General features: G+C 44.0%; 1 protein-coding gene across 1 annotated transcript; it reads left to right on the top strand.

Moving 5' to 3' along the window:
* Nucleotides 1-8,153: 8,153 nt before the first annotated feature.
* LOC137332889 (probable G-protein coupled receptor 139) lies at nucleotides 8,154-16,439 on the top strand. Its single transcript, XM_067996879.1, has 2 exons — nucleotides 8,154-8,400; nucleotides 15,538-16,439. Exons 1-2 carry the CDS (start codon nucleotides 8,154-8,156, stop codon nucleotides 16,437-16,439), a joined length of 1,149 nt encoding a protein of 382 aa, XP_067852980.1.
* The last annotated feature ends 1,077 nt before the right edge of the window (nucleotides 16,440-17,516 follow it).

Genomic DNA, 17,516 nt, shown 5'->3' with positions numbered 1-17,516 from the left:
TCACTCAGTATCTCGGTCTGTTTACTGACACACATTACAACCTGTGTCACTCAGTATCTCGGTATGTTTACTGACACACATTACAATCTGTGTCAGTCAGTATCCGGGTATGTTTACTGACACACATTACAATCTGTGTCACTCAGTATCTCAGTATGTTTACTGACACACATTACAATCTGTGTCACTCAGTATCCGGGTATGTTTACTGACACACATTACAATCTGTGTCAGTCAGTATCCGGGTATGTTTACTGACACACATTACAATCTGTGTCACTCAGTATCTCGGTCTGTTCACTGACACACATTACAACCTGTGTCACTCAGTATCCGGGTATGTTTACTGACACTCATTACAATCTGTGTCACTCAGTATCCGGGTATGTTTACTGACACACATTACAATCTGTGTCACTCAGTATCCGGGTATGTTTACTGACACTCATTACAATCTGTTTCACTCAGCATCCTGGAATGTTTACTGACACTCATTACAATCTGTGTCAGTCAGTATCCGGGTATATGTGGTGGGGGCGGTGATGTGGCAGACGGAGTGTCGAGTCAGTCAGTATCCGGGTATGTTCACTGATACACATTACAATCTGTGTCACTCAGTATCTCGGTCTGTTTACTGACACACATGACAACCTGTGTCACTCAGTATCTCGGTATGTTTACTGACACACATTACAACCTGTGTCACTCAGTATCTCAGTCTGTTTACTGACACACATTACAATCTGTGTCAGTCAGTATCCGGGTATGTTTACTGACACACATTACAATCTGTGTCACTCAGTATCTCGGTCTGTTTACTGACACACATTACAACCTGTGTCACTCAGTATCTCGGTATGTTTACTGACACACATTACAATCTGTGTCAGTCAGTTTCCGGGTATGTTTACTGACACACATTATAATCTGTGTCAGTCAGTATCCGGGTATGTTTACTGACACACATTACAATCTGTGTCACTCAGTATCTCAGTATGTTTACTGACACACCTTACAATCTGTGTCACTCAGGATCCGGGTATGTTTACTGACACACATTACAATCTGTGTCAGTCAGTATCCGGGTATGTTTACTGACACACATTACAATCTGTGTCAGTCAGTATCTCGGTCTGTTTACTGACACACATTACAACCTGTGTCACTCAGTATCCGGGTATGTTTACTGACACACATTACAACCTGTGTCAGTCAGTATCTCGGTCTGTTTACTGACACACATTACAACCTGTGTCACTCAGTATCTCGGTATGTTTACTGACACACATTACAACCTGTGTCACTCAGTATCTCGGTATTTTTACTGACACACATTACAACCTGTGTCACTCAGTATCTCGGTCTGTTTACTGACACACATTACAACCTGTGTCACTCAGTATCCGGTATGTTTACTGACACACATTACAACCTGTCTCACTCAGCATCCGGGTATGTTTACTGACACACATTACAACCTGTGTCAGTCAGTATCTCAGTCTGTTTACTGACACACATTACAACCTGTGTCACTCAGTGTCCGGGTATGTTTACTGACACACATTACAATCTGTGTCACTCAGTATCCGGGTATCTTTACTGACACACATTACAATCTGTGTCACTCAGTATCCGGGTATGTTTACTGACAAACGTTACAATCTGTTTCACTCAGTATCCTGGAATGTTTACTGACACACATTACAACCTGTGTCAAACAGTATTGAAGTATGATTACTGATGTACTTTACAACCTGTGTCACTCAGTATCCGGGTATGTTTACTGACACACATTACAATCTGTGTCACTCAGTATCTCGGTCTGTTTACTGACACACATTACAACCTGTGTCACTCAGTATCTCGGTATGTTTACTGACACACATTACAATCTGTGTCAGTCAGTATCCGGGTATGTTTACTGACACACATTACAATCTGTGTCAGTCAGTATCCGGGTATGTTTACTGACACACATTACAATCTGTGTCACTCAGTATCTCAGTATGTTTACTGACACACATTACAATCTGTGTCAATCAGTATCCGGGTATGTTTACTGACACACATTACAATCTGTGTCAGTCAGTATCCGGGTATGTTTACTGACACACATTACAATCTGTGTCAGTCAGTATCTCGGTCTGTTTACTGACACACATTACAACCTGTGTCACTCAGTATCCGGGTATGTTTACTGACACTCATTACAATCTGTGTCACTCAGTATCCGGGTATGTTTACTGACACACATTACAATCTGTGTCACTCAGTATCCGGGTATGTTTACTGACACTCATTACAATCTGTTTCACTCAGCATCCTGGAATGTTTACTGACACTCATTACAATCTGTGTCAGTCAGTATCCGGGTATATGTGGTGGGGGCGGTGATGTGGCAGACGGAGTGTCGAGTCAGTCAGTATCCGGGTATGTTTACTGACACACATTACAATCTGTGTCACTCAGTATCTCGGTCTGTTTACTGACACACATTACAACCTGTGTCACTCAGTATCTCGGTATGTTTACTGACACACATTACAACCTGTGTCACTCAGTATCTCGGTATGTTTACTGACACACATTACAATCTGTGTCAGTCAGTATCCGGGTATGTTTACTGACACACATTACAATCTGTGTCACTCAGTATCTCGGTCTGTTTACTGACACACATTACAACCTGTGTCACTCAGTATCTCGGTATGTTTACTGACACACATTACAATCTGTGTCAGTCAGTATCCGGGTATGTTTACTGACACACATTACAATCTGTGTCAGTCAGTATCCGGGTATGTTTACTGACACACATTACAATCTGTGTCACTCAGTATCTCAGTATGTTTACTGACACACATTACAATCTGTGTCACTCAGTATCCGGGTATGTTTACTGACACACATTACAATCTGTGTCACTCAGTATCCGGGTATGTTTACTGACACACATTACAATCTGTGTCAGTCAGTATCTCGGTCTGTTTACTGACACACATTACAACCTGTGTCACTCAGTATCCGGGTATGTTTACTGACACACATTACAACCTGTGTCAGTCAGTATCTCGGTCTGTTTACTGACACACATTACAACCTGTGTCACTCAGTATCTCGGTATGTTTACTGACACACATTACAACCTGTGTCACTCAGTATCTCGGTCTGTTTACTGACACACATTACAACCTGTGTCACTCAGTATCTCGGTCTGTTTACTGACACACATTACAACCTGTGTCACTCAGTATCTCGGTCTGTTTACTGACACACATTACAACCTGTGTCACTCAGTATCCGGTATGTTTACTGACACACATTACAACCTGTGTCACTCAGCATCCGGGTATGTTTACTGACACACATTACAACCTGTGTCAGTCAGTATCTCAGTCTGTTTACTGACACACATTACAACCTGTGTCACTCAGTGTCCGGGTATGTTTACTGACACACATTACAATCTGTGTCACTCAGTATCCGGGTATCTTTCCTGACACACATTACAATCTGTGTCACTCAGTATCCGGGTATGTTTACTGACAAACGTTACAATCTGTTTCACTCAGTATCCTGGAATGTTTACTGACACACATTACAACCTGTGTCAAACAGTATTGAAGTATGATTACTGATGTCCTTTACAACCTGTGTCACTCAGTATCCGGGTATGTTTACTGACACACATTACAATCTGTGTCACTCAGTATTAGGGTATGTTTACTGACACACATTACAATCTGTGTTAGTCAGTATCCGGTTATGTTTACTGACACTCATTACAACCTGTGTCACTCAGTATCTGGGTATGTTCACTGAAAGACATTACAATCTGTGTCAGTCAGTATCCGGGTATGTTTACTGACACTCATTACAACCTGTGTCACTCAGTATCTGGGTATGTTCACTGAAAGACATTACAACCTGTGTCACTCAGTATCCGGGTATGTTCACTGAAAGACATTACAACCTGTGTCACTCAGTATCCGGGTATGTTTGTAAACACAGAAAGCTGACACACCAGTGGAAAAATCACAGCCTTGGATATGGAGTGAAATACACAGAAGTGTTCATAAAAAGTTACTGAACACACTTTGTGCGTTGAATGCTTCTTTGTTTTCTCGGCAGTGATGGGTTGTGAAGGGGGAGACGGGCCCGAGCTCGCTCTGATGGGTTGTGAAGGGAGAGACGGGCCCGAGCTCCCTCTGATGGGTTGTGAAGGGAGAGACGGGCCCGAGCTCCCACTGATGGGTTGTGAAGGGAGAGACGGGCCCGAGCTCCCTCTGATGGGTTGTGAAGGGAGAGACCGTCCTGAGCTCCCTCTGATGGGTTGTGAAGGGAGAGACGGGCCCGAGCTCCCTCCAATGGGTTGTGAAGGGAGAGACGGGCCCGAGCTCCCTCTGATGGGTTGTGAAGGGAGAGACGGGCCCGAGCTCCCTCTGATGGGTTGTGAAGGGAGAGACGGGCCCGAGCTCCCTCTGATGGGTTGTGAAGGGAGAGACGGGCCCGAGCTCCCTCTGATGGGTTGTGAAGGGGGAGACGGGCCCGAGCTCCCTCTGATGGGTTATGAAGGGAGAGGTGGGCCCGAGCTCCCTCTGATGGGTTGTGAAGGGAGAGGTGGGCCCGAGCTCCCTCTGATGGGTTGTGAAGGGGGAGACGGGCCTGAGCTCCCTCTGATGTGTTGTGAAGGGAGAGACGGGCCCGAGCTCCCTCTGATGGGTTGTGAAGGGAGAGACGGGCGCGAGCTCCCTCTGATGGGTTGTGAAGGGAGAGACGGGCCCGAGCTCCCTCTGATGGGTTGTGAAGGGAGAGACGGGCCCGAGCTCCCTCTGATGTGTTGTGAAGGGGGAGACGGGCCCGAGCTCCCTCTGATGGGTTGTGAAGGGAGAGACGGGCCCGAGCTCCCTCTGATGGGTTGTGAAGGGAGAGACGGGCCCGAGCTCCCTCTGATGGGTTGTGAAGGGAGAGACGGGCCCGAGCTCCCTCTGATGGGTTGTGAAGGGAGAGACGGGCGCGAGCTCCCTCTGATGGGTTGTGAAGGTGGAGACGGGCCCGAGCTCCCTCTGATCCGCACTGACCCCGAGCTGCGGGTGAAATGAAATCAAGTTCAACCTGCAGCAGTGAGCCGTTGGAGAGAGATCAGAGTCCGGAATCAAGGAGGACATTTATGATACTGTCCTTGAATATAATTTATATCAAATACTCCTTGAATTCTCTGCCTGGGGAATTCATAACTGGGAATCGCCTGTGAAATCAGCCTAAATATTAAAATAGGAACCGCCCAACGAGGGGCTCGAACCCATGAACCTGAGAACAGTTCACTTCGCACAGGCTGGAGATTGAGACTGTGTCTTTCCAGTTCAGAGTGGGGCTCATTCCCACCCCAGGTGAGATCAGATAATCATAGAAATGTTACAGCACAGAAGGAGGCCATGATTGAATCTCCTTCACCACCCCCTCGGGCAGTGCATTCCAGATCCTAACCACTCGCTGTGTAAAAAAGTTTTTCCTCATGTCGCCTTTGGTTCTTTTGCCAATCACCTTAAATCTGTATCCTCTGTTTCTTGACCCTTCTGCCAATGGGAACAGTTTCTCTCTATCTACTCTGTCTCGACCCTTCATGATTTTGAATACCTCGATCAAATCTCCTCGCAACTGTCTCTGTTCCGAGGAGAACAACCCCAGCTTCTTCAGTCTAACCATGTAACTAAAGTCCCTCATCCCTGGAATCATTCTAGTAAATCTCTTCTGCACCCTCTCTAAGGCCTTCACATATTTCCTAAAGTGCGGTGCCCAGAACTGGACACAATACTCCAGTTGTGGCCGAACCAGTGTTTTATAAAGGTTCTCCATAGCTTCCTTGCTTTTGTACTCTAGCCTTCTATTTATAAAGCCCAGGATCCCCTATGCTTTTGTAACTGCTTTCTCAACCTGCCCTGCCACCTTCAATGATTTGTGCACATATACCCCCAGATCTCTCTGTTCCTGAACCCCTTTTAGAATTGTGCCCTCTTGTTTATATTGCCTTTCCTCATTCTTCCTACCGAAATGCATCACCTCGCATTTTTCTGCATTAAATATCATCTGCCATGTGTCCGCCCAGTCCACCAGCCTGTCTATTGCCTCTTGAAGTCTATCACCATCATCCTCAATGTTCACTGCACTTCCAAGTTTTGTTTCACTCCCAAATTTGGAAATTATGTCCTGTACACCCAAGTCCAAGTCATTCATATATATCAAGAAAAGCAGGGGTCCCAGTACTGACCCCTGTGGAACCCCACTGCACACCTCCCTCCAGTCCGAAAAACAACCGTTCACCATTACTCTCTCTTTCTTGTTCCTTAGCCAATTCTTTATCCATGTTGCTACTGCACCTATTATTCCACGGTCTTCAATCTTGACGACAAGCCTATTATGCGGCACTTTATTGAACACCTTTTGGAAGTCCATAAACATCACATCAACTGCATTGCCCTCATCTACCCTCTCTGTTACCTCATCAAAAAACTTTATCAATTTGATTTAACATGATTTGCCTTTATCAAATCCATGCTGGCTTTCCCTAATCAATCTACACTTGTCCAAGTGACTGTTAATTCTGTCCCGGATTATCATTTCTAAAAGTCTCCCCTCCAATGAGGTTAAACTGACTGGCCTATAGTTGCTGGGTTTATCCTTACACCCTTTTTTGAACAAGGGTGTAACGTTTGCAATTCTCTAGTCCTCTGGCACCACCCCTGTATCTGAGGATGTTTGGAAGATTATGGCCAGTACCTCCGCAATTTCCACCCTTACTCCCCTCAACAACCTAGGGTGCATCCCATCCGGACCGGGTGACTTATCTACTTTAAGTACACCTAGCCTTTCTACGACCTCTTCTTTATCAACTTGTAGCCCATCCAGTATCTTAACTGCATCTTCATTTACTGAGACTCTGGTAGCTTCTTCTTCCTTGGTAAAGACAGATGCAAAGTACTCATTTAGCACCTCGGCCATGCCCTCTGCCTTAATGAGTAGGTCTCCTTTTTGGTCGCTAGTCATTCCCGACCCTCCTCTTACTGCCCATTTACTGTTTACATGCCTATAGAAGACTTTTGGATTCCCTTTTATGTTGGCCGCCAGTCTATTCTCACACTCTCTCTTTTCTCCTCTTATTTCCTTTTTCACTTCCTCTCTGAACTTTCTATATTCAGCCTGGTTCTTACTTGTGTTATCAACCTGACATCTGTCATATGCTCTTTTTTCTGCTTTGTCTTACTCTCTATCTCTTTTATTATCCAGGGAGCTCTGGCTTTAGTTGCCCTACCTTTCTCCCTCATGGGAATGTGCCTCGACTGTACCCGAATCATCTCCTCTTTAAATGCTGCCCATTGTTCAATTACAGTTTACCTGCCAATCTTTGATTCCAATTTACCCGGGCCAGATCTGTTCTCATTCCACTGAAATTGGCCCTCCTCCAATTGAGTATTTTTACTTTAGAGTGGTCCGTGTCCTTTTCCATAGCTATTCTAAACCTTATGATACTATGATCGCTGCTCCCTAAATGCTCCCCCACTGACACTTGCTCCACTTGGCCCACCTCATTCCCTTGAACCAAGTCCAGCAATGCCTCCTCGCTATTCTAAACCTTATGATACTATGACCACTGATCCCTATATGTTACCCTTCTGACACTTGCTCCACTTGGCCCACCTCATTCCTGAATAACACAGCACAGGCCGAGGATCGAGCCTGGGCCTTTCCTGCTCTGTGTGGGGCTCAATATGTAAATGAACCTGCTCTCTCCTCACATCAGTGCTGCCAGACTGTGGGTCTCATAGTTTCTGTTCTTCCAAATATTCATTAAAATAGTATACTGGGCTTTGGGCTTTCTATCTTTGTAATATTTGGTTAAATATATGTTATGTTATAAAAATTGTTTGGTTTAACTGAATCTGTTTGTTCAGTGAGTGTAATTAATGTCAGTCTCCGTGGGCCCTAATTGTGTCACTGGAGTGTTTCTCTCTGCTATTAATAAGCGACTTCTTTCAACGTGTTATCCCATAGTGTCAGTGGGAGCATCACCTCCGGCACTAACAGGGATCAGCGACTCCACAGAGAGGGAAAGAATAGATCAGAATCTGAGAACAACAGATTGGAATGTTACAACAATGGGTCGGAATCTGAGAACAATAGATTGGAATATTTCAACAATGGATCGGAATCTGAGAACAACAGATTGGAATATTTCAACAATGGGTCGGAATCTGAGAACAACAGATTGGAACAGCCCATTATGGCCTTTTCAAGTTTTGTATCTACTTTATGATTCACTAGCATTCGAGGATCGGATACTTTATGTGATTCTTGGTCTACAAGTAATTTACTATCCTCCCCTCGCTGCTGTTGGTGTCTCTGGTAAGTCTCGATATCCAGCTATTAATCCTATAACCAATGATTCACTTATGACTGTTCTTGTAGTACCCTGTCCCACACTCGCTGCAGTTCGATTTGATGACAAGTCTCCATATCCAGCTGTTAATTATATAAACCATATCTTACTGTATTGCTCTTCTAGTCATTTACTGACCAACACTCGCTGCTGTCGATGTCACTGGTAAGTCTCGATATCCAGCTGTTAATTCTATGAACCATGTTTCACTGCATTACTGTTCTTTTTTGCCCTGTCCCATACTCACTGCCATTGTTGTTCCAGGTAATTCACTATATCCAGTTATTAATTCTATAAACCAGGTTTCACTGTATCACTGTTATTTTTGTCCCCTGCCCTGCATTTGCTGCTGTACGATTTGATGGTAAATTTTTATATCCAGCTCAAAAATTAAAGGGGGCACTCGGGAAGGGAGATATATTGATGGGTGGAACAGGGATGGGAGATATATTTAAGGGGATTTTCTGGGTGTGAGATTTAATTCACAATGGATCCCTGAGAGTGAGGCTGTATTTCAGGGATTCTGAATGTATGCATGTTTCACAGGGTCCTTGGGGTGTGTCAGTATTTGAATGGGGTCCAGACATGGCACTAATATACAAGGGATCCAGTAATGGTACTAATGTACAAGGGGTCCAGAGACAGTGATAATATACAGCAGATTCAGAGATTGTACTAATATACAGGGGATACTGAAACGGTGCTAATGTTCAGGGGATCCAGAGGCGGTGTTAATATACAGGGGGTGCAGAGATGGTGCTAATATTTACAAAGGGAAGCTATGAACAATTGCAGGGGATTGAGAGACAGTGCTAATATTTACAGAGAGATCCAGAGACACTACTAATAACTACAAAGGATCCATAGACGGTGCTAATGTACTGGGGATCCAGAGACGGTGCTAATATTTACAGGGGATCCAGAAATGGTATTAATAATAACAGAGGATAAAGAGATGGAAATAATACATACTGGGTATCCAGAGACAGTACTAATATTTACTGGGTATCCAGAGACAGTACTAATATTTACTGGGGATCCAGAGATGGTACTAATATTTACTGGGGATCCAGAGGCGGTACTAATACTGACAGGGGATACAGAGACGTTACTAATATTTACAGTGGATGTAGAGACATTAATAATATGTACAGGGGATGTCGAGAAGGTACAAATATTTTCAGGGGATCCAGAGATTGTTCCAATATTGACAGGCCATCCAGTGAGGGTACGAATATTTACAAGGGATCTGGAGATGGTACTGATAGTTACAGGTGATGTAGAGACGTTACAAATAAATATAGCGGATGTAGAGATGGTACAAATATTTACACAGGATCCAGCGATGGAATTAATATTTACAGGAGATGTAGAAAATGCATTGGTATTTACAGGGGATCCAGGGATTGTACTATTATTCACACATTGATATTGAGATGGTAATAATATTTACAGAGGGATCCAGAAACCGTACTAATGTTTAAAGGTGGTCCAGAGATGGTACTAATATTTACAGGGGAGGTATAGACATAATTAATATTTACAGGTGATGTAGGGAAGCTACTAATAACTACACGGGATCCAGGAACGGTACTAATATTACAGGGGATCCAGGGTCAGTAGAACGTTTATAGTGGATCCAGAGACTGTAATAGTAGTTACAGGGGACCCAGGGATGGTACTAATATTCAGAGGGATCTAGAGAGCTCATAATAATTACATGTGGTCCAGAGATGCTACTAATATTTGCAGGGGCTCCAGTGATGGTACTCATATTTATATGTGGTTCAGAGACGGTACAAATATTTACAGGACGGTACAAGTATATACAGATTCTCTCAATCCACTGTAAATCGTGATAATATTTACAGTGGATTTAGAGAATCTACTAATATTTACAGGGGTGTAGAGACGTTATTACTATTTACAGGGGCTGTGGAGAAGATACTAATATTTACAAGGGATCTGGAGACAGTGCTAATATTTACAGTGGGTCTAGAGACGGTAATAATATTTATAGGTTATCTAGAGACTCGACTAATATTTACAGGGGAAACAGAGACAGTACTAATTCTTACAGGGGACAAAAAATGTTAGTATCATTCAGAGTGGAATGCAGAGACAGTAATAATATTTACTGAGGAATGCAAACACATTACTAGTATTTGCAGGAAACCCAGAGACGGTATTAATCTTTACAGGGGATCCAAAGACGGTGCTAATATTTACAGGGAATCCAGATATGACACTAACATGAAACAAAAATGGTACTAATATTCACAGTGGGATCCGGAGATGGTGTTAATGTTTACAGGGAATCAAGAGATGGTACTGAAATTTACAGGGGGTCCAGAGATGGTGCTAATATTGCTAATAATGGTGCACAGGATCCAGATGCATTACTAATATTTACAGGGGATCCAGAGAGGGTACCAATATTTACAGGGGATCCAGAGACAGTACTAATATTTACAGGGGATCCAGAGATGGTACTAATATTTACAGGGGATCCAGAGATGGTCCTAATATTGATAAAGAAGAGGTACTTGAAAGGCCAGCTGTACTTAAAGTAGATAAGTCACCCAGTCCGGATGGGATGCATCCTAGGTTACTGAGGGGAGTAAGGGTGGAAATTGCGGAGGTACTGGCCATAATCTTCCAAACATCCTTAGATACGGGGGTGGTGCCAGAGGATTGGAGAATTGCAAATATTACACCCTTGTTCAAAAAAGGGTGTAAGGATAAACCCAGCAACTATAGACCAGTCAGTTTAACCTCAGTTGTGGGGAAACTTTTAGAAACGATAATCCAGGACAGGATTAACAGCCACTTGGACGAGTGTGGATTGATTAGGGAAAGCCAGCATGGATTTGTTAAAGGCAAATCGTGTTTAACTAACCTGATGGAGTTTTTTGATGAGGTAACAGAGAGGGTAGAAGAGGGCAATGCAGTTGATGTGGTGTATATAGACTTTCAAAAGACGTTTGATAAAGTGCCGCACGGTAAGCTTATCATAAAGATTGCGGCCCATGGAATAAAGGGGGCAGTAGCAAGATGGATACAGAATTGGGTAAGAGGCAGGAAACAGAGAGTAGTGGTGAACGGTTGTTTTTTGGACTGGAGGGAGGTGTACAGTGATGTTCCCCAGGGGTCGGTGCTGGGACCACTGCTTTTCTTGATATGTATTAATGACTTGGACTTGGGTGTACAGGGCACAATTTCAAAATTTGCAGATGACACAAAAGTTGGAAGTGTAGTAAATAGTGAGGAGGATAGTGATAGACTTCAAGAGGATACAGACAGGCTGGTGGCATGGGCGGACACATGGCAGATGAAATTTAACGCAGAAAAATGCGAAGTGATACACTTTGGCAGGAAGAATGAGGAGTGGCAATATAAACTAGAGGGCACAACTCTAAAAGGGGCACAGGAACAGAGAGGTCTGGGGGTATATGTGCATAAATCGTTGAAGATGGCAGGGCAGGTTGAGAAAGCGGTTAAAAAAGCATACGGGATCCTGGGCTTTATAAATAGAGGCATAGAGTACAAATGTATGGAAGTCATGATGAACCTTTATAAAACACTGGTTCGGCCACAACTGGAGTATTGTGTCCAGTTCTGGGCACCGCACTTTAGGAAGGATATGAAGGCCTGAGAGAGGGTGCAGAAGAGATTTACCAGAATGATTTCAGGGATGAGTGACTTTAGTTACGTGGATAGACTGGAGAAGCTGAGGTTGTTCTCCTTGGAAGAGAGAAGGTTGCGAGGAGATTTGATAGAGGTATTCAAAATCATGAACAGAGTAGTTAGAGAGAAACTGTTCCCATTGGCGGAAGGGTCAAGAACCAGAGGAGGTAGATTTACGGTGATTGGCAAAAGAACCAAAGGTGACATGAGGAAAAACTTCTTTACACAGCGAGTGGTTAGGATCTGGAATGCACTGCCCGAGGCAGTTTCAATTGTGGCTTTCAAAAGGGAACTGGATAAGTACTTGAAAGGAAAAGAAATTGAAGGACTACGGGGATAGGGCAGGGGATGGAACTAGCTGGATTGTTCTTGCATAGAGCCGGTGTGCACTCGATGGGCTGAATGGCCTCCTTCCGTGCTGTAACCTTTCTTTGATTCTACAGGGGATCCAGAGATGATACTAATTTTTACAGGGGACCCAGTGAAAATAATAATATTTACAGGGGATCCAGAGATGATTCTAATACTTACATGGGATCCAGAGATGGTACTAATATTCATTGCAGGATCCATATGCAGTAATAATACTTACAGCGGATCCAGGCACAGTACTAATATATACTGGGGATCCAATATTTATAGCAGTTCTAGAGTTGGTACTAATATTTACAGAGTGATACAGAGACGGTAATAATTTTTACAGAAGATCCAGAAACAGTGCTAATATTTACAGGCTATCCAGAGACAGTACTAATATATACAGGAATCCAGCAAAGTTACTAATATTCACAGAGGAGTAAGAAATTGTACTAATAATCACAGTTGTAAACAATTTTACAACACCAAGTTATAGTCCAGCAATTTTATTTTAAATTCACAAGCTTTCGGAGGCTTCCCCCTTCCTCAGGTGAACGATGTGAAATGAAGTCCTCGAAATGAAATCGCATTTATAATTCACAGAACAATGCTTGGTGAGTACAGACAGTTTTTTCAACTGCCCGTTGCCAAGGCAATCAGTGTGCAGACAGACAGGTGTTACCTGCCAGGTCTCACAGAATATACAAATCACCAAAAAAAAAAAAACCAACAAACAAAAAAAAACAGAGATAGAGAGGTAGAAACATAGAAAAGACAGCAACTGACCCGTTATATTAAAAACAGATAACATTTGTTCGCTGGTGGGGTAACGTGTAGCGTGACATGAACCCAAGATCCCGGTTGAGGCCGTCCTCATGGGTGCGGAACTTGGCTATCAATTTCTGCTCGACGATTTTGCGTTGTCGTGTGTCTCGAAGGCCGCCTTGGAGAACGCTTACCCGAAGGTCGGTGGATGAATGTCCATGACTGCTGAAGTGTTCCCCGACTGGGAGGGAACCCTCCTGTTTGGCGATTGTTGCGCGGTGTCCGTTCATCCGTTGTCGCAGCGTCTGCATGGTCTCGCCAATGTACCATGCTCTGGGGCATCCTTTCCTGCAACGTATGAGGACACGAGAGGACACACGAGAGGACACCACCCACCAGGTGCATGGTTCATACTCCTGTGACTCGGCCAACGTTGTCTACCTCATACGTTGCAGGAAAGGATGCCCCAGAGCATGGTACATTGGCGAGACCATGCAGACGCTGCGACAACGGATGAACGGACACCGCGCAACAATCGCCAAACAGGAGGGTTCCCTCCCAGTCGGGGAACACTTCAGCAGTCATGGACATTCATCCACCGACCTTCGGGTAAGCGTTCTCCAAGGCGGCCTTCGAGACACACGACAACGCAAAATCGTCGAGCAGAAATTGATAGCCAAGTTCCGCACCCATGAGGACGGCCTCAACCGGGATCTTGGGTTCATGTCACGCTACACGTTACCCCACCAGCGAACAAATGTTATCTGTTTTTAATATAACGGGTCAGTTGCTGTCTTTTCTATGTTTCTACCTCTCTATCTCTGTTTTTTTTTGTTTGTTGGTTTTTTTTTTTTGGTGATTTGTATATTCTGTGAGACCTGGCAGGTAACACCTGTCTGTCTGCACACTGATTGCCTTGGCAACGGGCAGTTGAAAAAACTGTCTGTACTCACCAAGCATTGTTCTGTGAATTATAAATGCGATTTCATTTCGAGGACTTCATTTCACATCGTTCACCTGAGGAAGGGGGAAGCCTCCGAAAGCTTGTGAATTTAAAATAAAATTGCTGGACTATAACTTGGTGTTGTAAAATTGTTTACAATTGTCAACCCCAGTCCATCACCGGCATCTCCACATCATAATAATCACAGGGGGATCCCCTGGCAGGAGTAATATTTACATGGGATCCGGAGACGGTGCTAAAATTTACTGGGGATCCAGAGATGGTAATAGTATTCACTGGTGATCCAGAGACAGATACAGATGCAGTCCTATTATTTACAGTGAATCCAGATTTGGTACTAACATTTACAGGTGATCCAGAGACTGTACTAAGATTTACAGGGAATCCACAGATGGTACTAATGTTTACACTGTATCCAGAGACACTACGACTATTTAAAGAAGGATCCAGAAATGGTAATAATATTTTCAGAGGATCCAGAGACGTCACTAATATTTAGATGGGATGTAGACACGTTATTAATAATTACAGAGGATGTAGAGAAGGTACTAATATTTACAAGGGATCAAGGGATGGTAATAATACCTACAGAGTATCCCGTACACTACTAATATTTACAGGGGATCAAGGGACAGGACTAATATTTACAGGATCTCCAGAGACGGTACTAATATTTACATGGGATACAGATACAGTGCTAATATTCGCAGGGTGAACCAGAGACTGTAATAATGTTTACCGAGGGATCCAGAGATGGTATTAATATTTATAGGTTATCCAGAGACTTTACCAATAGTTACAGGGGCTCCAGAGATGGTATTAATATTTACAGGGGCTCCAGAGATGGTATTAATATTTACAGGGGCTCCAGAGATGGTATTAATATTTACAGAGGATCCAGTGGCGGTACTAATATTTACAGGGGATCCAGAGGCGGTACTAATATTTACAGAATATCCAGAGACTGTATTAATATTTACAGGGGCTCCAGAGGCGGTATTAATATTTACAGGGGCTCCAGAGGCAGTATTAATATTTACAGAGGATCCAGAGGCGGTATTAATATTTAGATGATCCAGAGATGGTATTAATATTTACAGGGGCTCCAGAGATGGTATTAATATTTACAGGGGCTCCAGACACAGTATTAATATTTACAGGGGATCCAGACACAGTATTAATATTTACAGAGGATCCAGAGGCGGAATTCATATTTACAGAATATCGAGAGACGGTATTGATACTTATAGGGGCTCCAGAGACTGTGCTAATATTTACACAGTGTCCCTGCCTGATGTATAATTCCCCTGTTTGTTTCCCTTTCTTACAGTTAATTTACTGGCGATTGTGACCCTGTCTCGGGGAAAGTGCGGTCTCTCCAAATGTGTCACTCGCTACCTGGTGGCGATGGCAGCGGGGGATTTAATAGTCATTATCTTCGATCTGATACTCAGACAGATTCCGATTGCTTATGAGAGTCACTTTCGTTTCCTGTACTCCATCCCTGTGTGTAATATCCACGCCGTCCTGCTTTTCGCAGCCACAGACTGTTCTGTCTGGTTCACCGTCACTTTCACCTTTGATCGATTTGTGGCCATTTGTTGTGAGAAGCTGAAAACTAAATATTGCACCGAGAGAACGGCGGCTGTGGTTCTGGGAACAGTGATTTTGCTGAGCTGTTTGAAGAACATTTCCTGGTACTTTATGCTCACGGGTTGGTATCAACTTCACAATACGCCCTGGTTTTGTTTGCTAACAATCAGTGTTCTGGAATCACGTGTGTGGGGAGTGATCGAACTCCTGCATTATATCCTCACCCCGGGGGTCCCATTTGTTCTGATTCTGTTGCTCAATGCTTTCACCGTCAGATTCATTTTAGTGGCCAGCAGAGCCCGCAGGAGACTCCGGGGTCACAGCAGTGGGGAGAGTCCCAGAGACCCAGAGATGGAGAGCAGAAGGAAATCCATCATTTTACTGTTTCTTATCTCGGGGAATTTCATACTGTTATGGGTATTGTTATTAGTACATTCTATATGGAACCGGATGTTTTATTTGGGGTTTGAGTCTGTATTTCTATCTCAGTTGATACTAGAACTGGGATACATGCTCCAGCTCCTGAGTTGCTGCACAAACACTTTTATTTATGCCGTGACCCAAACGAAATTCAGAGAGCAGTTGAAGAATGTGGTGAAATATCCCTTCATTGCAAGTGTTCAAATCATTAAATCATGAGAGGATCTGAAGACTTTCTCAGAGCAGAGTCAGTTTTGTATCATACGGTGTCTGATTCTCTCTCCACCAGACACTGTGTATTCTGCAATCACTGAAACCTTCATAACTTGAGGCTATTTATCAACTCATTTCAGAGCGTGTCCCAAAGTTCATGGGGGAAAAATTGGATAGGGGCCGTTTTCGGGCGTTGGTAGCGTGATGTGCTATTACCCCCGCCCAATGACTCCTGCACAGGCAGGTCACAAGTTTCAGCCCACCAGAGGACTGACCTGCAATCAGGATTCCATTCCAGGCCTTGCAGGTGGAATCAATGCAATTCGCACTTTCCACCACCAGGGGAGCTCAATCTCTTAAAGGGAGGATGTTTCTTAGAAATTTCTTAAAGGTAGCTGGTACCTGTTATTTGCTGAAAATAACAGTCTACTGTCTGCACGGAGTCTGAACAGAGATCAGACATCGCACACGTAAAACACAGATGCAGGTCCCATCCCTATGTTTACACACTGATGAGTTATGTTAAAACATTGAATAAAGGTTGCACACTACTAAATCCCACATCCTCCAATCTGCACACCAGACCTCACCAATCTGCCGATCTGAGTTGGTACCAGGCCTGTGAGAGTGCATGCACCAAGGTTCTCTGATGATGCACTAGAGACCTTGGTGCAAGAGATGGACAGAAGGAGGGACATCCTATATCTGCAGGGTTGGGGGGGGGAGCAAGAGGCCCTCCAGACATATATCCAAAAGGCAGTGGGAGGCAGCGGGGGACGAAGTCAATGCCAGGCCCACAGCATCATGAACATGGATGCAGTGCAGGAAGAAGTTCAATGCTTTGACATGAGTGGTCAAGGTGAGTGAGGTCAACTGTCAAGTGGTGTCTCCCACCAACTGCACCACACACTACACCCCCATCACCCACATACCAATAAACTCTTTCCATCAGCACTCAACTCTTCCAATCAGATGCTTCCTCTCACCCTTACACATTAACACTGTTTCAAACCGCTCACCCACAAATCATAGGCCACACGCACTAGCTATTCAACCATGACAGGCACATCACCCAGACACACA

Source organism: Heptranchias perlo, chromosome 2 (genome assembly GCF_035084215.1).
Source record: "Heptranchias perlo isolate sHepPer1 chromosome 2, sHepPer1.hap1, whole genome shotgun sequence".
Classification (NCBI taxonomy): Eukaryota; Metazoa; Chordata; class Chondrichthyes; order Hexanchiformes; family Hexanchidae; genus Heptranchias; species Heptranchias perlo.
The sequence above is the reverse complement of the archived record's forward strand: the minus strand, read 5'-3'. Positions and strand labels throughout refer to the sequence as shown.